Source organism: Cervus elaphus, chromosome 13 (genome assembly GCF_910594005.1).
Source record: "Cervus elaphus chromosome 13, mCerEla1.1, whole genome shotgun sequence".
NCBI lineage: Eukaryota > Metazoa > Chordata > Mammalia > Artiodactyla > Cervidae > Cervus > Cervus elaphus.
In genome coordinates, this window is record NC_057827.1 from 40,017,501 (window position 1) to 40,042,161 (window position 24,661).

The window sequence follows — 24,661 nt, forward strand, 5'->3', positions numbered from 1 at the left end:
CTTAGTTAATTTTTAGCAAGTACTGCCATGCTGTCTTTAAAACACAGACTTGGGTAAGAAATAAAAAAAAAAATAGAGCCATGCATTTTTAGGAAGACAGCAAGCAGTGAAAGTATAAACTCAAATTCTAGAATGGGTTACCGCATAAATATATTTACACGTATTATATACACACGCCCCACACAACTTTTCTTCCCATATATATAAATTAAAGTCACAGTAGAATTTTGTTTCATTACAATTTGTCTATATATCATTTTACTTAAAAAAATTAAATTTTTTAGAAACAGTTCTTTGGAATGTCAAATATATCTCTCTTGTTCCCCTGATTAAGTTCATTCATGTTCAAGAACTCAACTGAGAGACAATTTTTTAAACAAGTTAATTTGTTTTTTGTTCTCAGACTTTCTGGTAGAAAATTATTTGTCTGAAATATTGGAATATATTAATGTAATACAATTAGAAAGTTAAACCATGAATACATCTTACACCACTTAAGATTGAGTTAGAATCATCCTTATAGTTTATTCTGTGCACAGGAAATATTAAGAAAATTTACTTTTAAGGATTTACAAATCTGAATGGTAAATATGATTATATTTTATAAATCATGATTTCTTTTCAAAATTAGAAAAAATTTTGCAATAATATATTGTTGAAAACACATATACTGACAAACTGAGGTGTTTTAATGTAATCTTTTATGAAGAAAAACATATTACTCAACTAAGACTTTCAAAAGTGCTATTTAAAAATTTAATATTACTATTGTTTTGCTCAATGTAATGACTGCCTGCATGATTATAACCCAGGAAGAGACTAATAGCACATGAAAGGTTAATGGAAGCTATCCTACAGACTGTCAATAAAAAGTAATGGAACATATAATTTTATAACATCTACTCTAAAATAAGCTTCTATAAGTTGTGTGAAGATTTTGTTAATTTCTACTACACTGCACACCAGTTACTGCAGCTATGACTTTTTTTTTTAACTCTAGGACTAATTGATTAGTTACGTCTTTCTAGAAGAATTGCAAATGTGTACACAATACTTACGTTACTTATACAAGCATACTACCCATCCTTCCTTTTTAAATTTTTCCCTTTAATCATTTTTTCCTTTTAAATATTCAAAAATACTAAAATATTTTCCAGAAATAGTATGTGAACTTTTGATAAAAATAAACATCTTCCAAAATATATATATTTTTGTAAATTGAAGAATTACATCACATCATTTATCTTTATTCTAAAGATGTCTTTATGTGGTAAGTACATTTTCTGGATTTTAGTTTAAATTATTAATGTTTGACATAATCTTCAATAAATACTGTCAGCCATATTTGTTATTTTATCAAATACTGATCAGCTTCCAAATTTTGCTGGTATAACTGATATTCGTCTACATGTAACTAAAGGTGTGTATGAATAGAAGACAGTAGTGATTGCATATTAATATTTATAATGTAGCATTTATTAACTTTAGACAGTTATAATTTTATTTACAATGATTTTATAAATAGAAAATTAAAGAAAATGTATATGTAGGTTTTTATTAAACTCCAAATTTAATAAATGTAAATACTTAGTAGCCTAGCCAATGAATATGACCCGACTTTTATTTTTGACATAATGACATGAAAAACCTCTTATTCTACTTTTTCTCTGAAAGATTAAAAAAATACATTCATATTTCTTTGCACATTTAATATTAATCCAAAATTGACAGACAGGAAAGAGACCCTCTGAAAGGTAAAAGTTGAGACAAAAAGAAAATATAATTTATTTGCATTTAATATAGTATCTCAGAGAGACTAGTGTTCTGTTTCCATTTTATGTGCCAGGTCAGAGCCATAAAGAAATGAACCACAAGTGTGGAAGCTTGAAGATGGTGAGCAACTGGAAAATGGGTAAAGGATGAGAAAAGCAGTGTTGAGAATTATGTGAGACGGCCTACTTGCTTACTTCTTGGACATGGAAATACAGACTTTACCTAAAGGAAAATCTGTGTATTGACAGTGTTTACATCCCAAATGAGATGACAAATAGTTGATTTTAATTGTATCTATGACTTCATTTTCACTGATGCATTCTGTTATCATACTGACATATACATTCTTATTTCTATAGAACTGAAAGAAAAAGAAAGGTTGTATCTTACCATACAATTATTTGGTGTAATAAGTATCAGCTATATCAGATATATTCCTGACATTTGCAAATCACTTTTCCCTTCAGAAATATGATCTATAGTTGCTACCATCCACCCAATCTTTTATAGAAAGCTTATTAAATGACCCATGCCCTATGTTGGGAGCTAGAGATAAAGGATATATGATGATACTGTTCCTGCCTTTACGGAACTCTCAAATCAGTTACAGAAAATAGATGGGTAAATGTATCAGTGCAGTCAAGTCCTAAAGTGTGGGTACAAAAATATATAAAGGGTACAAAGGAGACAGTGTAACTGGAAGAAAAAGGGGTAAGAAAACCTTTGAGAGATGATCATATTTCATTTTAGTAGTATTAGTATCCTATTCTTAACTACAGACACTTCCTGTCAGGTTACTATTACCTCTGTGTTGGAGATAGTTCCTGTTCAGACCTAAACCCATCTTAGTATGATGATCTGCTTAAATAATGGTGGTATTTTAAAAGAAAAAGAATTGTATTTAAATTTTCCTTATTCCTAGATTATAACTGTTATATCAAAGAAACATGAGAAAACATTAACAATATAATTATACCAATGCCTTGTTTTAGAAAACAAGGAATAAAGCGACTGTTTCTTTATTTGCAACCACAAAAGAAGAACCTCTATGGGAATGCTATGCAAAAGTTAAAAATACCAAATAGGTAGGCTTAAAATTGACATTTTTCTAATTAAAAATAAGCATTAAGAAAAACACATTTACTCCTTTGCCAAGTAAGAACTCCCAACTCATTATGGTCTTAAAAAAGAATGAGAGTGTCTGTAGGCATCATTCTTCATTAACATGGCAGGAAAATTACTGAATTATTTCATAAAGCCATACCTTAAAATAAATGCAAAAGAAGTTCAAGTACAGTTTAAGATAGCCCAATTAATGGTATGAACTATTCTATTTAGGGCTTCCATGTTTTACACTACATATGTACTGCTTTACTTTTTTAAAGCAATTCCTATCAACGGTGGTTACCTATTACCTCATTCAGTCAGTCAGCTGACATCTCTTAGGACAAGAGACTCCACTTTGCCTTCAGGAAGTATTCTCTCATTCTGAGTACATGTACTTTAGGTAAGGCTGACAACCTTCCAATGCCTTTAGAAGTGGAAACATGACCTAAGCCTGCATATCACACTTCCCACACCTCTTAGCAAGGTACTGATTTGGAATTGAGCACATGACACAGATGGTCCAATAAGAGCCTTAAGGATCTGCGAAATTGTTGGGATGGAAGTAACCGTGTGATCTAGTAGAACATAAGCTCGATATTACTAGTGCTATCTTGTCAATATATGGAAAGAGGAAGAAGCTGACTGAAAATAAAGTTAACTTAGATAAAAGGAGACTTCAAGAGTGAAAAGAGAGAGAGGTTTCTGATAGCATTTTGGCATCTGAATCTAACCATGTCTAAAGCCAGCACGGAATCAATATAACCCCACTTTTTTTTTTTTTGTAAGTCACTTTGCATTAGGTTTCAATAACTTGTAATCGATAAAATAGTATCTTTGAAAATGTGTTCTTGTTATATCATGTAGTATTTGCCTTTCCAAAAGAAATACTGACATTTTATTGTATCTCTTGATGCTCTAAAAGTCAAGATGTCTTAACTCTGGTAAAGAGGAGTATATGAACTAATGTATCTTTTACTGAGATATACCCTGCATGATCTAACAGGATAAATCTCCATCTGCCTAGGGTATTATCCCTTGGACTACTGAGAGTTATTCGTGACCGTTGAAGATGCATGTATCATTTGGGCAGATCCACATCGAACTGCCATGCAGAGTAACTTGCAAAAAGTGTATTTTTCTTTTGATTATAGATTTTGTATAAATAACTTCCTTTCTAAAAAGTACTGCTTTGACAAAAAACGTATGACATAGCTAAAATAATGTCTTTTTTTCCAAAAAGAATAAAAAAGCAGCTCTTCCAACTCTCTGCTAGTCTATTTAATCTACTTACTTTTGATAACCAAATTCAAGGCAGTACCATTTTTCATAAGCATGTCTCAGTATCTATCATAAAATACCATGCTGTCTTTTCTCATATATCCTTACCCCCCACCTACTGCCAACACCAGGTTTTAAACCTGGAAGCCATCTGTGCCTTCTCTTGCTTCCTAGATCTCTACATCCTGTTATGCACTGTTGTTTTTTTTCCCTTGTATGGTTCTTGCCAGTCCTACTGTTTAGCCTATCTAAAGTAATGTGTGGTATAATAAGAAGAATCTAGAATTGGTAGTTAGGACATATGGACCCTCACCCTGACTCTGCTGTGTGACCTTTGTCAAATTACTTAGTTTTGTCATCGATAAAAATCAAAGACTGTAGGTGTTTTTATTTTAGCTTTATTAAAACACTACTCAATAGCCTTCAGTGATTTCACTCCAGCTACCCACTAAATAATCCAGACTCCTCATGCAGACATTCCAAATTCTCCATCTCTTGTCCCCAGGTTGTCTTGCCAGTTTAATTCTCTATGACTAACTAGTATCCTATGCTGAAGCCAAACTTTACCTGCTAGTTCTCTATATTAGGCGTTTTTCTAGGTCTTTGCCTTTGTATATTCATTTGTTGCAAATGACTAAAATGTTACCTGTATTCCCCACACTGTTCTTCCCCTTAAGCTCACCTATTTTAACTTTGTGAAATCTTAGGTTTTCCAACAGCAGCTCAAATGCAATGAAAATAAATAGATTTATATGTAAGAACTAAATTAACTATTTGAAAGATGGCCATGCAGCAGAGAGAAAGAGAAAGAGTGAGTAAGTGAGTGTATGTGTGTGTGTATGGGAAGGTGTGTGTGTAAAGTATGATACTGGATTCTTACAAAAAAAATAACTTTATCATCTCTAAAATCTGAAATTCAAATTATATTACAACCATACTGAAATCTATGAAAGATATATGTACAGATGTTTTAATCTTATAAAAATTGAAATCAGTAACATATTTGCTATTAAAAAATCCAATAAAATTATAATTAAATATGCACTCTATGCCTTTTTCTTAATTTTTCATTTATTATTTTTTTCCTATGTTATTTTGTAACTTCCTACTCATTAAGCTTGTGGCTAAGCTTCTTCAGCCATAAAAAAATGTTGTCAGGTTGGTTCTAAAAGACTAGAATACAAACATTTCAGTGTTTACTTGACTAAGTGATAAACTGGATCAATTAATAAGATGACTCAATGACAGTGTCTATTTCTACTGACTCATAACTGGTGTAATTACCTCGCATATCTTGCCTTACTTCAAGCAACTGCATTTTTACCTTAAAATAACTGACTTTTAAAAGCTTTGTGGAAACTGTACTTCCATTTTATATCTTCTTTCAAAGGGCCATACATTACTTTCCCCTCTGGCTGTAAGATACGGCAGAGGATGACAGACAGTATACCTCTTTTTTGTGTCTCTTTGAGATAAGACAGAAAATGAATGATAATCACCAAAAAATTTCTTAAGGCAAATAAAGTTTAACTGAACAATTTTTTTTAATTTAATACATTTCTTTTGCTTTTTCCAGTGAAGAATTATTCCAAGTTTTTTTTTTCTCCTTTTGGTGACTGCTGCATGTTTTAAAAATACATATTATATTTCAAAGAGGGATATACTTAGGAATAAGAAAAACAGGGGAAATATATTCTTTATGGGTTAAGAAAGAAACAAAAAATAGCCCTTCAAACTGTGTCTGTTATGTTGTAGAGATAAGCACTCTAGATATATCAAAAAAGACTACTACTAGAGGTCAAGTAATGATGAAGAAAACATGAGGGTTGTGAATGATAAATTATTACAGAGCAGCTGATTATTTACAAATGAAAATAATTTGGGGTTTGTCTTCTTAGTGCTTACTAAACCAGATTTTACTAAATTGAGGTTAAATTTCTGGAAATCTCATTTACCATCACCATCCACGTGTCAAATTATTAAAGCTCTTTGAAACTATTATTTTCAAATCTTCTCTTTTTAGCTCAGCTATTTCAAGGAATATATAATAAGTTCAGAGTTCTTAATTCTGATTAGTGAAAAATATATTTGGGTTTTTAATATGAAAACAAATATTTTCAACTTAATATTTTAGAGGTTGTAACAATCAACTAAAAAAATGAAAAATAGCTATGAACATGAAAATAGGGCTGTGTTTACTGAAGCAGATGATGGAAAGGTGTGAAAGATAAAGACAGAATAAAAAATTCTATTTTGGATATATCAAGTTTGAAATGCGCCACCCATAAGAACATGTCAAGTAGGTGACTGGCTGTGGGTTTGAGAGTTAACACAGCAATCGTATTTAAAGCCAGAGGAATGGACAAGGTAATCGAGTGGAAGGTAAAAGCGAACAGATAATTCATTAAACAGTGGACAGCAAAGGATTGTGCAGGACAAGAAAACATTTAACATCTAAAATAATCAAAGATATTCAGCAGAACAGCAAAATTAATCACAAAAAAAGGCACACTAAATGAAAATAAGGGACAGGCTTAACTATCTTAATTGCTTTCTTTTAACCTCTTTTCTGTGGCAGTATATTTTGGAAATCACCTTATGTGACACATTACATTATAAAATGAGCATAATCTTTAACTTAGTTTCTCTCCTTCTGTGATCTATCTGGGAAATAATGCCAAACATGGAAAATGTCATACACACAGAACAGTATAAGAGACTATATGAAACTAAAATAATGTGGAAAATATCTATGCACAATTTAAAAATATATATAAATTATATGTAGAATTTGAGTTAAACAGTGTAAAATTATACACAGATAAAACTGAATAAAATAATAGAGGTTGGGTTTCAGATGAGCTTTTTTTCTTACCATATAAAAACTTGTCTTATTTAAAAAGTTTTTAAAAGGAGTCTAACAAAAGGAAATTGAAAAATTATCCCCAAATTAGGCTGCTGTTATCCTGCAAAAGCAGAACAATTCATTTAAAATTAATTTAGTTTATTTCCTATATTCATTGAACAATTATTTACTTACTTCTAGGTACTGTTCCTGGAGATACAGAGTTAAACAGAAAGCGTAAGATCTCGCTTTCATGAAGCTTCCAGACATGTGGCATAATAAACACCAATAAGCATTTAAATGTGTATTATAAAATGAGTTGGCAGAAAACCAGATTTAGAAAATACCTAAAAAATTTTTTTGTTTGTTTTTATTTTTTTTTTGACCATGCCGCCTGGCATGTGGGATCTTTGTTCCCCAACTAAGGATTGAACCTGTGTCCTCTTCATTGGAAGCATGGAATTGTAAGTACTTGATTGCCAGGGAAGTCCCAGAAAATACTTGTAAAATTTTAAAACAAGAAAATGGAAAATCATAGTTTTAAATAAGAATCATGTAATTATGCTAAATGCGCATTTAGGAAAACCACTAAAGTTAATCTAGGAATATAAAGTCACTTAAAATTCTGAGTATGGGTTGACTCAATATTCTATAATGTAAGCAAACTAATCTGATAAGATATTATTAGAGGTAAATGCTGAACTATGTTTAAAAACTGATCTCTATTTAAACTTAGGTAACTGAGGTAGCTAATTACTAAGAAAACTTCACAATTTGGATTATTTTGCTTTTACAAAATTTTGATTAAGCCATTTTCACCATTAAAATTTAGTATTATTATTAATTAATGATAGATTGATGTGCCATATTTTTAACATGATTTAAAATCTTACTGAAATCAAATTACAGTTACTTGTAGGTATTTTATATTTACTAATCAAGCTAATTCAACATTTCTTATATTTTAATTTCACCAAGAGTTTTTCTGAAGGCAATAGTTGCTTTTAAAAAAATAATAGGTGTCTACATTTCAGTATCTTATTAGTAAAGGGACATTGATAACTATCACAAATGACTGTCATTGAGAAATGAAAATGTCTTGAATTATTCTCAGTAATACGTGGAATATGAAAACACATACTGACTAATAAATGAAAGCTACAGAAGAATGTCTGCAATATAAATAAACACATTGCTAATGAAAGAACTAAATTATTTTCCTATGTATGTATTGAAGTAATTCACTTCTAATATGTTAATGCAACACAAATAAAAATACTTATATAACTCTTATTTGGCTAAAAGTCATTTAAAGTTAGTTAATGAAACAAACCATTTGCATTTTCAAAATTATTTTTAAAATGTAACTGAAGGACTGTGTCACCAATTGAAGGGAAAAAAATAGCTAAACCAAAGAATAAAATAAAGTATGAGGTATTAGGTTCAGAAGATGAAAAATGTCAACTGGGATATTCCCAAATCAAAGATTAAAAAATTAGAAATAAAAATGAGAAACAAATTTTTATCCACAGTGAACAGATTATCAAACTCTGGCAAAACTACTCTTACTTAAGAGAATATGCAAAAATATTCCTACTTCTAATCATTTTTGAAATAAAACTAAAATGTTGAAAATGTTGATAACTACCCAATTTTCCTATTTTGGGTATTTTCTATTTTATATGGCTTTAATTGAAAGACAAACAAGTCTGTTGAAGACTAGTGCACATTCTGGAGTAATGAAGCATTAAGTGTTTTGGTTATATAAAGGCACATATAATGTTCTGTCTTGAGAACACAGCATCTGCAAGAACTACCAGAGCTATGACTTTAAGGAGAATGCTGACGAAAACAACAAACCACCTCTACCTACTAGGTAGTAGTCCAGAAAAACAAAGAATATTGCCTATCTGCCTCCTTAGCAGCTAATACTAGACAAGGCACTCTGTATTTTTATCAGTGTCCAAACCACATATAGGATGTAAAATAAGGTACATTTCACATTCCATTAACTCTTTTTCCCCTGGGGTGTACCATTTTCTTCAATCTGAAAACTGCAAAAGCCCTAGGCTTTCCATAAACACAAGTACATCTTCATATGAGATGAAACCTTTAGAAGGGACTTTGGAAGGTCACATAACCTGGTATTCACTGAAAAGATGTGTTATAATTCTAACCTGAAAATATTACCAGTGTGCTGCTTTCAGTAGAAATTCTTAATGTGCCCTTAGAAAGATCCCCTGATGTCCATCACTGGCTGTGAAGGACACATCATCCACAGCTCAGCACACTAACGAAGCTAGATGTTTGCAGTGGAATGGGTATGGTTAGGAAGTGCTCATTTAGTCTTTTACCGTAATTTTTGGCAAAAATATTGCTAAATAATCTTTGAAAATAGTAACAATCTGCATATATAAAGATTTCCAAGGTTAGAAAACCTCTAACTGAATTTGGCAATAGTCAAAAAACTACGACGACTATCTGAAAAGACAATTATCCTTTGTATAATATTTCTTCATAGATTTAAATTGTAATTATTAGTAAACCTTTACTGTTCTCAATGATAAAACTAACACTTACCCCTCAATTTCTATACAAGTATGTTTTTCTTTAATGTTTATCAAATAATATTTGAAGTGTTATTTCATAAAAAAGTCTTTGTAAAGGGAAAGTGCTATGTAATACACAATTATGTAATTATCATTTTTAATAAACTACTGTGCATTTTCATATGGTAAATGGTGTTACCCAAATAGAGACTTCAGGAAACGTTTTTCTAACTCTTCAAATATAGATGCATAATCTCATTCTAGATTTATTAAATAAGAATCTCTTGGTAATTTTGATGACAGTAGGATTGAGACCTTTTGCTATATTAACAAAGAATAAAGAAAAATATTACAAATAATACATAATAATTTAATTTGGCATAACTTTAACATATGAAACTGCCATTTCCTTTGCCCCTTAAGTGTGTCTCTTCTATTCCTGAAGCCTCTCTTGTGACCCTTCTTGAAACTCCTCAAAAGCATCCGACAACTAGGAAAGTAAGGGCGAAGTAGTCCAAACACGTCTAATATCAAAGACAGTCCAATCTTTCTCAATCTTTTGGAAAGTTCCCATTTTAGATTCCTTAAAACATTACATAACATTGTAACTGAAGCCATTATTTTTTTCCATCTTGTTTTACTTTCCCTTAGTTGCCATTTTTATACCAAAGCAGAAATATAAAAAGTTAATAATGTTCACATTTCTTGTCATCATCCTGATGATACACAAACACCAGATATTTTTTGACTATTAAAAAGAAGGCCATGTGTTTCTTGGCAACTTAATTTTCTTGAGTTAATATATTACGAACACTATCCTAGGCCAATTTATGTGGCTCTAATTCATTATTTTAGCTTTACCACATAATATTCTATAATACCGTATTTACTTAGCCACTTTCCTGCTAAAGGTCAGGTGGTTTTCCAACTTTTGCTACAATATACATCTTTGTCTCTATATTTCCATGTATTAGTGCATTAAATTTTACTGGATAGATGCTCAAAAGCTGTAATGATATAGCATTTCTTACATCAACACTGTAAGAGAATGCTTATTTCCTATATCCTTAACCACACTTTTAATTTATAAACACACACACATAGGCCCACACAGAGATTAATTTTTGTGTTCCTGATATATGTGTACTATACATATGCATATAAAATTTTGTCTGGTGAAAAAATGTAATCTTGTGAATGTTGATTGAAATTTTCCTGATCCTTGGTAAGGTTAAACATGCGTTCATGTGGTTATTGGGCATTTCCATTCCTCTTCTATAAACTGCCTTTTCATAATCTTGACCTCCCTATTTTTTCTCCTGGATTTTTATTTTATACTATCAATCTAGGGGCTCTCTGTATAGTAATTCATTGTCATATATGCTAAACATATATTTTCAAGGATACTGTCACCTTTTGCTTGTTAACGGTGTATTCTACTATATCAAAATATAAAATATTTGTAAATTTGAATGTTTTAACCTATCCCTTTATGTCTCATATTTCCTTCTTGCTCTAGAAAGTCATCCTCAACTTTATTTCACACACCATAATTTCATCAAATAGTTTTACAGTTTCAATCTTGAATACATTAAGATCTATTTTTATATACTGGACAAGGTAGAGGTCAAAGTTATTTTCTTTCAGGTGGATAGTCAAGTATGCCAGTACCATTTATTAAATAAAACACCCTTTTCTAAAATAAATAAAATGACACTTAAACGTTACTCTGGACCAAGCAGAGTTCTAAATGCTTCTCATGCACTGACTCACTCAAGAATCGGGACCACCCTGTAAAGCAGGCACTGTTATTACTCATTTCACAAACACATAGCACATGGTGAAGTTAAGGATGTTTTCTCAAGTCAGAATATTAGGAAGCAGCAAAGATTTAATTTGAAGCTAGAACTAGAACTATGGCCTAAGAGTACGATTCTCTTTAATTTCTAAATTATACTACCTTTTTAATGAGAGATTATACTAAGTTCCCATATATAACTTAGGTCTATTTCTGACATCTCTATTTCATTGACCACTTATATTTTCTTGTGTTAATGCCAAATGTGTTTTATTATTAGAGTTTTATAGTAAGTTTTAATACTGAGTGAAATACTTAATCTCATACACCTTATTTTGGTAACTATTAATTGTCTCATGGTAAGTCTCAGGCATTTTTCATATGAATATTAAAATCATTTTGTCTTATTTCACTTTCCCATAAAACCAGACAAAAAGGGAATAAAAGGTAAATTGCAACAGATTTACATTTAATTTAAAAGAATTAATGTTTCTATGATATTAAATTTCCCCCTCCAAGGTTACTGTAAGTTTATTTATTTATTAAGGGAATGCTATTTATGTCTTTATATGAAAACTCCATGTTCTCCTAATGCGGATTCAGTGTTTTGGATCAATTTATTTCTAAGAATTCTTGGAGATTTTGATATGAATATGATAATCTATGTTGAGCCATAAGGAACTGCACTCAAATATCAGCAGTTTTATACGGCTCATCCTAATAGCTATGAATACATAAAATTGAATGTGTATAATAAAGTCAGTAAGCTCATTTAAAAAGAATATTTGAATTTCACTATTTTTCTAGGATTTTATTAAACATATTTCTAAAGAATACTATCGTGACATCACATACAACACTGAAGGAAATAAAGCTTAATTTTTACATTTTGCTGGAGAATTATGACATATTTGAGGTAAGAGCTTGACTGGTTTCCTCTGCAAAACAAACAAAAGAATACTTTCAAACTGCTCTGAGTACTAGTGAAGTGAAAAAGTCATCTAACAAAGAAGGCTATGTCCCTTTAACTTAATGTCTTTCAATCAACAGTATTCCTTTTTCTGGTGGCTTACATTTTTAGAGAACTTCTGTGCAAGATTTCATTTGAAGAAAGGATTTTCAAAAATAAAAAATGAGTTTTAAAAACCATACAGACTGTAAGCCTATTCTTCCAACTAATACTAGCCACTTAACAAATATTTATTGAGAATCTATTAATGTTCCAGGCTAGTGGCTCAGTGGAAAATAACCCTCCTGCCAATGCAGAAGACCTGAGTTCAATCCCTGGTGAGGAAGATCCTCTGGAGAAGGAAATGGCAACCCACTCCAGTATTCTTGCCTGGACAATCTCATGGACAGAGGAGCTTGGTGGGATACAGTCCGTGGGGTCACAAAAGAGTTGGACATGACTGAGGGACTAAGCAACAAATGCTTCTGATATATCAGAGAATAGAACAAAGACTACCGTTCTCATGTAACTTGATTTTCTAGGGCAGTGAGGCTGACAATATATAATTGCTTTTATATGATGATAAGCAAACAGCCAACTGATTGGAAAAGACCCTGATGTTGGGAAAAAAAGAGGGTGGCAGAGGATGAGATGGGTGCATTACCGACTCAATGGACATGAACTTGGGTAAACTCCAGGAGATAGTGAGGGACAGGGAGACCAGGCATGTTGCAATCTATGGGGTTGCAAACTTAGCGACTGAATAACAGCAAGCAAAGCATGCAGTGTTCTGTGAGGCAAAAGAAAAAAAAAAATACAGCAAGATAAAGGGAATCAGAAGTACTGGGAGAATGGGGAGGCCAGGTTGCAGTATCAAATTGGGTGACCTGATACATACATCTCAAAAGGGTATTGAGAGGCGAAATTTGAACAAAGACTTGATGACTATGAAGATGTTAGCCAAGTAGATCTCTTTGAGATTGGAGAATTTCATGTAGAGAGAGGCAACAACTTGCCTAATGTCTGCAAGGCAACCCAATCAGGTGGGTTTGCCTAGGGCAGAGTAAGGAGGCAACTGATATGAAATGAAGTGAAAGTGGTAATCTGGCAAGGATATTATAAATTAATTAGATGTCATTTGGAGGATATTGGCTTTTGCTAAGTTCAATGGAAAACTATCACAGGCATAAGCAGAAATTTTATAAGAAATAATTTGCTCAGTGGAAAACAGATTTTGGGGTGCAAAGGTAGAAAGTCTGGGAAATCCATATAGACACTACTGTAATAATTCAGGTTTGGACTAGGGTAGCAGTAGATGTAATGAGAAGAAGTCAATATTCTATACATATTTTAGTGAAAGAGTCAACATTGTTTCTTATAGGAACTGGATTTGGGGTATGAAAGAAAAGAAATGAGAATGAATCCATGATTTGAGATCTGAGAAAATGGTGCAAGGAATTGCTTCAATAGAGATTTAAGGGTTATAGATAGAGCAGGTTTGGGGTAGTTTGTGGACTTCTGAATTAAAGGTGTCCATAAGATATGCATGCGGAAATGTGGAGTGGAAACTTGGATATAGTCTGTAGTTTCGCTCTGATATGTGTATTAGAGATAAATGTGAACCCATGTTATGTGGGATCTGAATCTTTCACAATTTTGGAGAACATCTTTGTCCTCTACATTCAAAATTATAAACATAAAATTAGGTAGAGGGCCTTGGAATAAGCCTGTGCAGGTGAAGAATCTTAAGGTTTAAGCCTCATTATATGCACGCTCAGTCACTTCAGTCATGTCCAGCTCTTTGTGACCCTATGGACTGTACCCTGCCAGGCCCCTCTGTCCACGGAATTATCCAGGCAAGGACACTGGAGTGGGTTTCCATGCCCTCCTCCAGGGGATATTCCCGACCCAGGGATTGAACCCGGGTCTCTCATGTCTTCTGTACTGCAGGTGGGTTCTTTACCACCAAGCCACTGGGGTAGCCCTTAAGCTTCATTAGTTCATAGTAAACCTGCTTCTCAATGAAAACATAAATTTTGCATATGTCAGAATATAAAAGCCAAGGTGGTATATGAGGAGGAAGAAAAGTATACATCCAGAAAGAGTTTCAAATATGAAGACCCACTTACTCCAACATTAAGAAGGATGATGGGAGGAACTAGCAAAGGATTTTGAGATGAAGCATATGGCATGATACAAGAGGAAAAAAAAGATTGTGCAATAATATCCTGGAAGTCAAGTAATGAAAGTACATCAAGTAATCAAAGTACACCAAGAAAGTAAAACTGACAACTTATAACAAATACTGTTGACAGACCAAGTTTCATGAAGATTGAGGACAACTGGAATTAATTGTGGGCTCATCTCTGATGTCCTATGCAAACAGTTTTAGCAGAATTGTGGAGGCAAAAATCTGACAGGAATGGATTTAAGAAAAAAATGAGAAGACAAAAAATTGGAAAACAGAGAGTAAACACTTTTGTGAGTTTTGCTACAAAGTAGTGTAAGAAATAGAACATTAGCTGGTGAGGGAAGTGAGATTAAAAGAAGTTTTGTTTTGTCTTTTAAGATGAGAGGAAAAAACAGATATATGTATGCTCATGGGAATGTTACAGAGGTAAAAAACTTGACAGATGAGAGAGAAGGCACAATTGGTGAAGAGATGACCTTGAGTAAAGAAAAAATAATGAGCCTTTAACTTGCAACTGAAATTCTTTGTTTTACACAGAAGCAAGGAAAATTTATCTATGGTAACAGATGAGAGGTAGAATATGTGGGTACAGGTGAAGCTGTGATTTTGTGAAAGCTTTCTTTTTATTGCTTCCATTTTTCTCAGTCAAGTAGGAAGTAAGGTTATGAGCCTGGAGTGCGGCTAGAGCAAGAGACCCTGGGGTGGCACAGACAATTCTTATATGGCTTCAAGATCTCTACCCCCTTGGTGTTATGCCTTGTATAGTTCCCTCCATTTAAGTGTGAGGAGAAATTGTGACCTGATTCTAACCCACAGGATATGGCAAAGGGATGGAATGTCACTACTCTGATTAAATTTCACTGTATGGTAAAAGAGAAAGTAATTCTTATCTTTAGGTTCAATAAGACTTCATCGCGCTAACATATAATGGGGAGAGATGTTCTGCTGTCTGCAAGAAGCAAACAGCCAAACTGTGAAACGCCAGTAGAGTGGGGCACACAGCAGGAAACGGGGTAGCCTCTAGACTCGGAGACCTTCCTCTTGTCAACAGTCAACAAGTTGGGGTCCCCTGTCATACAGCTACAAAAAACTGAATGTTGTCATCAACCTACATGAACTTAAAATCAGATTAGTCTTCAGTCAGGCCTCCAGATGAAAATAAACCCTAGCTGATACTTTTGATTGCTGGCTTTTGACTCTTGAGCAGATGACTCAGCTAACAGTGGCTTTGACTTCTGATCCATTGAAAACTGAGGTGATAAATGCGTGCAGTTTAAGCCAATAAATTTGTGGCAGTCTGTTACACACAAAAAACTAATACAGGTGTTGAAATGAGACAAGAATTTATGAAACAGACATTCAGAGAGTAAAAAAGTGACTGGGCTGATGATTACCTGGCAGAATTAGGGGGTCATTTGAGATCTGTGGTCATGAAACTGAAGTGGGACCAGTGACTTTCGTTTGTTTTTTTCTATAACTATAGCAAGGGTTCTATATATGAGTTACCTACTTTCATTTGTTTTGTATATTGTGATATATAATTTCAAATTTGTTATTACATAAATATCTATAAAGCACATGCTTCTGAAAATATTATTTTTACTTTTCTTGAAATGTGAGAAGAATCCCAGGAGAGCTAACATCATGAACCTAAAATTAAGACTGGAACTTAATTTTTGGCACCGTTGATTGATTAACAAAACCATTCTGTTGAATCAAAGTGACTGAAAAATGTAAAAAGATAACTTATAATTGGTCAAATCCAACAGATTCTGTTTTTTATCTTTTTAAAGTTTAATCACATTGATTAAGACTTTAATTTTATTTCTATCCATATATTTGCTTCTTAAAGTTCCAAAGTGTCAAACTTGCACTGTGCAATATGCACAGACAGAAAAGTGTAAGCTGTAAAAATATTAGCCCTAACTTTCTTTCTTAATAGGGAAATAATAGAAATCTGATTTACAAGTTAGACAACAAGGAACTTTGTACTCTCACTTGAGAAGAAAACTACAGAGCATCTAAAACTATCTTAAAAAGCTTACATACATGTTGATTATAGAAGTATTTTAGTGTTGAAAATGCAGCAATATTAGTATCACAGAATCTTTCTTTAAAGATAAAACTTAGTTTAAATAAGCTGTTTTATGCTGTATTAGTTACCATTTTAAAGAATAATCTTCTTTTCATTATCATTTGAAAGAAATTTCAGAAAAAATAAGTAAACATAGCTTACACTTCTATGGTGAGTAGTACATTCTAGTGCCATTCTAAATATAATGAATTTATTATCTCAATTTCACAGAAGGGGAATCTGAGGTCCAATTTACTCAGCAAATAGCAGAACAAAGATTTGATCATAGGCAATTAGGCTCCAGTAAACTTTTAACCACCATTCTATAAGGCTTCTCATATGATAATCCTTCAGTTTTCCAGGGGAAATTATTACAGATTCATAACATTGTAGTCTGATCTGTGAAACAGTCTGACTTGTGGAAATACGAAGGTAGGAAGGTAAAATTCAGTATGTACTGAAGCATCATAGTCATCTTTAAAAGAACAGAGAAGATTTTTAAACACCGAAACTACAGATAAAACTTATTTTCAATGTACTTTCTGTGCTTTTTATTTTGGGGTTTTTAAAATATTAATAGTCTTTTAGTTCCTTTTAATAGTTTGTAACACAAACCATTATAGTCTAAAGAAGACTCAATCACAACTCACTTAGCCATTATTGATGAAATAGGATAAACAGCTGTCTAAACTGCTTTATGTTGGTTTATGAAAATTCACATGGAGAAAAGTCTGCAGTGATTTTTAACAGCAGAGGACATCAGATTAGCTATAAGACATAAACAATAATTTTAACATAAAACTACAGACATACCTGCTAAACTGCTGGATAAGGATAAAGTAAAAGTACCAGAAACGAAAGTCATATTATTATAGGCTTAAGAGTCTATTTTAAATCTGGAGAGTTTAAGATGATCACGTTAGAACCCATTTTTCTATCTTGGTTATTACTCTTATACATCTAAGTCAATTATAGTGAAGCTGAATTAATTAGGACTATCCACAAGAAACAACTGTGAGCTATCTAAGGACTGAATGAACAACAAAAACCAAATTATCTTCTCTACTACAACATGAATAGAGTCTATTGGGAAATACTGTGGGGAACGAAATAATTACAGACTATTAATAACATAAAGATGGAAGAGAACTATAACTCCTTCAATGAACTTAAGGATTTTGTTATTTTACATCTTGCCTCAAGTTATCCAGGAGGTATTATGCTTGTTTGTACAAGAATAGAAGAAAACAAAGTATAAATAAAATATTTTTACTAACTGATGACTGTGCACAGAGTATAAAAACACACATGACTTAATTTTCCAAATTAGAAAAATATCTAGAGGTGGATGTGTTAACATAGCTAGAGGGTAAAAATATTATATCAGTAAACCTTAAAAAAATAACCTTTTTAATAAATCATTTTATAAAAATCATGTTTCCACAAAATAAATACAGGAAAATACAAATCTAACTTTAAAGACAAAATTATTGTCGGTTTTTCTTTCTAGATCCAGAATGTTTTACTTTTTATGTTGAGAAAAATCATTTGTTTTTAATGAGCGTTGTATTCAATTGTCTTGTCTTTATTTGGAAGAGAATGAAGCAGAAGAGGAACACTAAAAATATAAAGTCAATTGTTTTCACAATAGTTTTCTAATTCATAAAATTAAAACTCATAAGAGAAAAAGTATGAGTGAAAATGTATATACACTTTTCCAACTTCATGCATCAATAATACAAGCTTGCTTCTCACTTCATGTAGCACCATTACCTTTAAAGAAAAGAGATGTGTTTCATCACTAGAGATGTGTACTTTTTAAACCAATTTACTGGGGCTAAAATGTGAGCATTATCAAGGATTTCTGTTTGAAGGGAACACTATTGCATAAAATAAAAATCAAGCTCCTACTACAGAATTACATTCTAAATGTTAGTTTTCCCTCCAGTTATTTAAAAAATTTTCCTGAGGTTGCAAAAGTATTAGAATCAATAAATGAGCAAAATAATTCAGATAGGCTTATCTTAGATCATATGCAAAAGCCACATTTAATATATTTAGCAAATATAGCTCAAAGTTAATAATTAGTCAACTGCATGAAAAATATATTAAAAAGATAAGCTCATTTAATATTTAAATAATTCCATAAGGCTTTATATTAGTAAAAATGTGGAAATATTAAAGAAAATTATATTTCTCACCTAAATGAAGCTCAATTCAGACAAAATGAAAATGTGTTTAATCATTTTAATAAATATATTTTCAACATTTCTCATATTAAAGTACAGTAAGGCTCTGAATTACACATAATATTTTAGATGATTTCCTTAAATGTGCCAAAAATAACTACATTTTTGAAGAAGGTCCTACAAATATTCAGTACCAAAACAATCAAGTCAAAACTAAGATTTATTTCTCATTGCAAAGTTTGCCACTCCAGCAAAGAAAATGTATTATTAAATTCTAAGAAAGTACCATTCTTGAGTTATTAAACAGCATTAAAATGATCACAAATACCAATTTCCAGTTACTCTTAGATTGCTAGAAATGTTTTTCATCAAAAGTTTTAAACTGTTACACAGTAAGGCATATCTGAAATAAAAAACAAAGAAAAATGCATTCACATTTAAAGATATACCTTTGCTCAATAACTCATATTTATACATTCATTTTTTTACATATATGATATTCTTAACTTATATACCAGGAAGCCTAGGAAGAAACAGTAAGGGAAATAATAAACACCAACTCAATAAACAACCCTCAGAGTTCCATAAAGTCAAAATTTTAGGGGGAAAATTCAAAATTCTAGTAGTCTATCATCTGAATCTATTTTTGTTATCTAAAGCTAAAAATGCATATAAATTTTCAGGAATAACTGGTATTTCCTTCTCAGGTTATTTGGAATCTGATCATGGTGCACAAATGTGAATGAACGAATACATCCTTAACCCACCAGTATCTTTTTCTCCAGTGTGCAGGCAATCACCCGTGAAAAGTATGGTGTAGATGACAGGATGATACTGTACCTGATTAGCTCTGGAGGTGGTCATGGGATCAGATGGAGAGGACTTGGTGGTAGTTGGGGAAGATGGCAATGTCTGGGAATAAAGCAGTTCAGGAGCAAATCAACCTTTATAAGCCTTAAACTGATTATTTAAATAAAACAAAATAAAATAAAATGTAATATAACGAGAACAAAATCCTATGAACAAATTTTTCTCCTATTCATTTAAATTTAATGGAATTCAAGATCAATTAAATAACTAATGCATGTAAATACGCATGCATAAGCATGTAAAAATAAATTCATGACTTGAAATCATGATGGTGACTGATAAAAATTCACATGAGTATTAAAGGTATCCTGACCATATTCATGAATAGTAGTCTCTTTTCTTTCCCTTTTGCTTTCTTAGGGGAAAAGAGATCTCAAACAAAAATTCAATAAATTTAATGAGTAAAACTGAAAGTCATTTTCCTATCAATGAATACAGTCGGGGATTGAAAGAAGTGGTGAAATGAAGTTTACTTTGGCATAAAAGTATCCACCTACTTAATATGTTGAACATCACCAACAAGTTGATTCCACATGAATTTAGGGTTCCATACTTAAAAGCAATTAAATTTGCAGTTCTGAGTTCTTAATATCACATTATCTTCTAAAACATTAATTTTTAATAAATTTAGAGCCCGTCTGAAAATGTAAACATTAACCTCATATTAATAAACAAGTAACTAACAGCATTTTAACAAATTGCTGTAATATTTTTTATTATTTGTGCTAAACACTAAAAATTTGTATAGATGAGGAGTATGATATTTTGTAGCATTATCAGCCTGTGTTGAAAATAAGCACAAAAATATTAGGAATCAAATTTATTGTTCATTTCATTTTTAAACACATATACATACTATATATAAAACTATATACAAAACACGTCACATGAGACCATAATATTCTTAAGGTATTTTTAAAACTTCTGATGTCTAATACAGTAACCTAAAAGTGTATGTAAGATGTTTTTATCTTTTTAAAAAGGTATACTTTGACTTGACAAATTGTATCACTTAAGTAGCATCCTCAGTAGATAATATTTCTTAATATATGAAATGGGGTAGTTTTATAGTATGGACAAATTCTACATGTAAATTATGTTTTATATTAATATCTACCCTCAAAATTACTCAGACATGAGCAAAAGCATAACTTTAAAGGTTCAGCAGTGTCAGGAAAAGCAGATAAAATTACTTAAGTCAGTCATATTTACACATTTAATATTTCGTAAGTCTTAACTGGGATAGAAAAAAGTTTTTAAGAGTAAAAGAAAGGATAAAAAAATTCATAGGCTCCTGCTTAATTCACTGCTCTCAAGTAACAAATTTAGACTGCTTCTAACATCTGATCATGTTTTAAACAGTTCAGGGATTCTTGATTCTTCTTTAAAACCTTGAGGAAAACAAGACAATGCATAGTCATACAAAGATTTTTGTTAAATCATATTTTAAAAGGGAAGAAGAACTGCATACCTCACAAGAGAAGGAAAAAAAAACCCTTCAGATCCGTTGTTTTCTGTTTTTGCTATTTGTAATAAGTTCACTTTATAAAGTCATTTCTCCAGAGAGAATTTCACGAATAGTCATTAATAATTACCCTACTATTTTACTTTCCATGCAATACTATGCAGAAACATATGCCACTGACTTTGTGAATATTCTATGTACTATGAATTGAAGAGTAAATTTTCCCACCTCTGGTTACAACTGCCACCGTACAGATTTCATGGGAGTAGTTAACATATATTTTAAAATATGTTCTTTATTAATCTCAGCATAATTATAAGATTGTTGACTAAATAGATGTGAAATAAATCCAGAGGCCATCTACCACAACACAGGTTAGAAGCTAAGTTCATTAATCTACAGAAGCATAAGGTATATGTGTTGGGTTCTTCTATTTTCATAGTAAAATCAACTTGAAGGATCACAGGTTCATTATGACAGCCATCTTGCCCTAGATATGAATTCTCTTGAAATACTGCAAAGAAATATGTAGAAAAAGTAGTAACATCAAGTGACTCAGACTTAGTGATCACTAAGATCAATACTATCTTTTTTCAATTTATTTCATATTTTTCTTTTCACTTGGCATATATGTGAAATATTGGGCCTGTATTTGTAACTGATGTAACTCATATTCATTGACACTGTCCTTAATAATTCTGAGGATACTTCCTTCTCACAGGAATAAAAACAGTAATTTTAAACTTCTGGGACAATATTAATGTGTATAAAACCATTAAGACTTTGGTTATTACAGGGTTGTTACAGAATATAATACTTTAAGACTTTAATATTTTAAATAAAACAGGTGATAATCAAGTTTGGGCTTTAAGGGATTCGATTTTGGCAATGTCACAATCAATTGTTTCTAAAATTTTTTTTTGTTTAAATTCTTAAAATTATAAACATGTAATGTGGTAATAAACACATGATTAGTTTTCTAGTTATCTATTACTTATATAGATATTCTTAAATACAAAGAAATCTCCTTTCTTTACAAATTTAAGCTCTAGCAATGAAGAGAATCCAGAAAGTTTGTGTTTTGGTTGATTTTTTAAAATACTAGTTGTAAAAATTGTTCTGATAAGCAGATAAATGTAAATATATTAATGTCTGTAAAATATTCTATTAATTAGATTAAAAACAGTTTTGAAAGTTGTTCTCAACCACACAAATAGATCAGAAAAAGTCACAGAAATACTTTCATGTTCAATATGTTTATTTTTCTAATATTTTATAAACACTTGTTTATTTATATTCATAATACAGACTGAAAATTTAAGTGGTTTCAAGTTTAAAAAAATCCCCTAGTAAAATTTCTGATATACATCTTGAAGATATAACTACTGAGTATCCATATAGCAACAATATATTAAAATGTGTTAAGTAATATTTATAATGGGTATATACAGTTAAGACCTCTTTCTAAGTGAAAGTGAAGTAATTTCAGTCATGTTTGACCCTTTGCAACCTCATGGACTATAGCCTGCCAGTCTCCTCCATCCATGGGATTTTCCAGGCAAGAATACTGCAGTGGGTTGCCATTTCCTTCTCCAGGGGATCTTCCTGACCCAGGGATTGAACCTGGATCCCTGCATTGCAGGCAGACTTTACTGTCTGAGCCACAAGGGAATCCCTTTTTAAAGTATTTATCAAGTAGTGATTATGAAGGGCATACGCAATTTTTTTAGCACAATTTTATCTTTCAAGTGGAAAAGTATAATATTTTAATTTATAGGACATGAATGTCTTTAAGAATTCTGCTTTAAATGCTGAAGGCTGAATTACTTATTACAAAAAAATTTGAAGTAGTTTATAATTTTAAAATAGTGGATCCTTTGGAATGTAAGATAGTTTTTAAAATTCAAGATTTAATAAGTTATTTAATTAAATGTAGATTTTTCTAGGCTTTTGGGAATAAGAACTAAAAAGTGATTACACATTGTGAAATGTCTTCTTGTTAACAAGTGGCAGTTTAGCTGGACCAGAGAATATTACTATAAATATAAACTCCACAATAAAAAAGCTTACCTTCAAGCAAATCTATAATAATAGACTGTCAAGGTCTATCACAGGTACAGTGAAAACAGCAATGAACAACAAATTTCAATTTTAATTTGGAACAGGTCTGTTTTGAGTTCTGTTAAATAAATCTGCATACTACTCTATAAAAAATAATGAATCAACTATTTAAATATGGAATTGTCATCTTTGATTTTTCATCTTGACACATATCCAGCCTTCTCCCAATATCTGAACTACCTGGAACTACTTAGCTCTAATATAAACTCATGTTGTCTAATTTCAAAAGGTCTTTTATAATTGATTACTAGTCCATATCTTATTTTCCTCATAATCACTATTCTGTACTTTTATCTTTCTTTTCAGCTATTCAGTCCCATGTATCTTATATTCTTTTCAATTGATAGTTTTTATTACCTGAAAGAGATCATGATTTTCCAGGATGAGCTTCCTTATCTACTACAATTGACTTCATTTCAACCTTTTCAATTTTCCAAACCACTTTTCCCCCATCTTCTCATTCTTTTCATGGTAGACAAAACTGTGATATCCCAGACTTCCTACTCTTCAAGAGCTATGACCTTAACACCCTATAATCTTTCCACCACTCTTGACTCATTTTGTTCCTTAATAATCTCATCTGTATTTGGCATCCCCAATTTCTCTTCCTTTTCAAACTCCTTTTTCTTCTTTAACATTAGCCATTCACTCTTTAGTAGCAGGGTAGTTATGTGAATTTTTCTGATCTAACTTGTATTTTTCTCCTTTTATATCCAAACTTTCAAGTCAGCAGTTCCCACACTTCACACCTTTTTTTTTCTCTCTTTTTAGCTAACCAGTCTTTTTACCTTTAGGATATACTATTATTAAGAAATAACGACTGTTTTCTCAACATAGAACTGAAACTGACTTTTAGAATCTCCAATGATTTCTATTTTAAAAAGTTATTTTTGAACTTTTATTTGCGTATTTGATCCTTTTTAGCATCTTTCCTTATACTTCCCTTATTTTCTCCTTTTTATATTTATGATTAATGAGGAGTACTTACTAGGAACCAGGTACAGATATAGTGGGTTAATGCAATACCCTTACAGAAGAGGTTACTATTACTTTCCCCATGTTATAGGTAAAGAAGTCAAGGTATACAGAAGTAAAACAGCTTGTTCCAGTGTACACAACTGGTAAATTAAAGAGGCAGAATTTGAACACTGGCAGACCTATTCCAGAGCCTAGGCACCTAACCATTATACTATAATACTTCTGAGTTACTTTTTTAAAGTAACTGCTTCTCTATCTCATTTGTTTGCTTTTTTTCCCTCGCCTACAATGAAGGTGTAAGTGAAATTATCACTGATACTGCAATTAAGGATCTATATTTTCAGTTTTAAATTCTCATCTATGCTTCTAATCAAAGACTACTTTAAGGAAAAAAAAATATTACGTACAACTTATTCAACGTGACTGAAACAATCATACAAAAATATTGTCTCAAATAGATGCCTGACTAAAATT

At 31.6% G+C, this 24,661-nt stretch overlaps 1 protein-coding gene across 7 annotated transcripts in view; it reads right to left on the reverse strand.

Annotated features, from left to right (window-relative positions):
* Positions 1 to 24,661, reverse strand: part of NOVA1 (NOVA alternative splicing regulator 1) — a 157,700-nt gene that overhangs the window by 4,267 nt on the left and 128,772 nt on the right. For 6 of the 7 annotated variants that reach the window (XM_043921590.1, XM_043921596.1, XM_043921592.1 and 3 more), the window contains one exon: positions 19,594 to 19,665. The exons of the other annotated variant lie outside the window; for it this stretch is intronic. In XM_043921590.1, the coding sequence (XP_043777525.1) occupies positions 19,594 to 19,665 (72 nt within the window). The remainder of the gene's footprint in view (positions 1 to 19,593; positions 19,666 to 24,661) is intronic. 7 annotated transcript variants of the gene reach the window in all.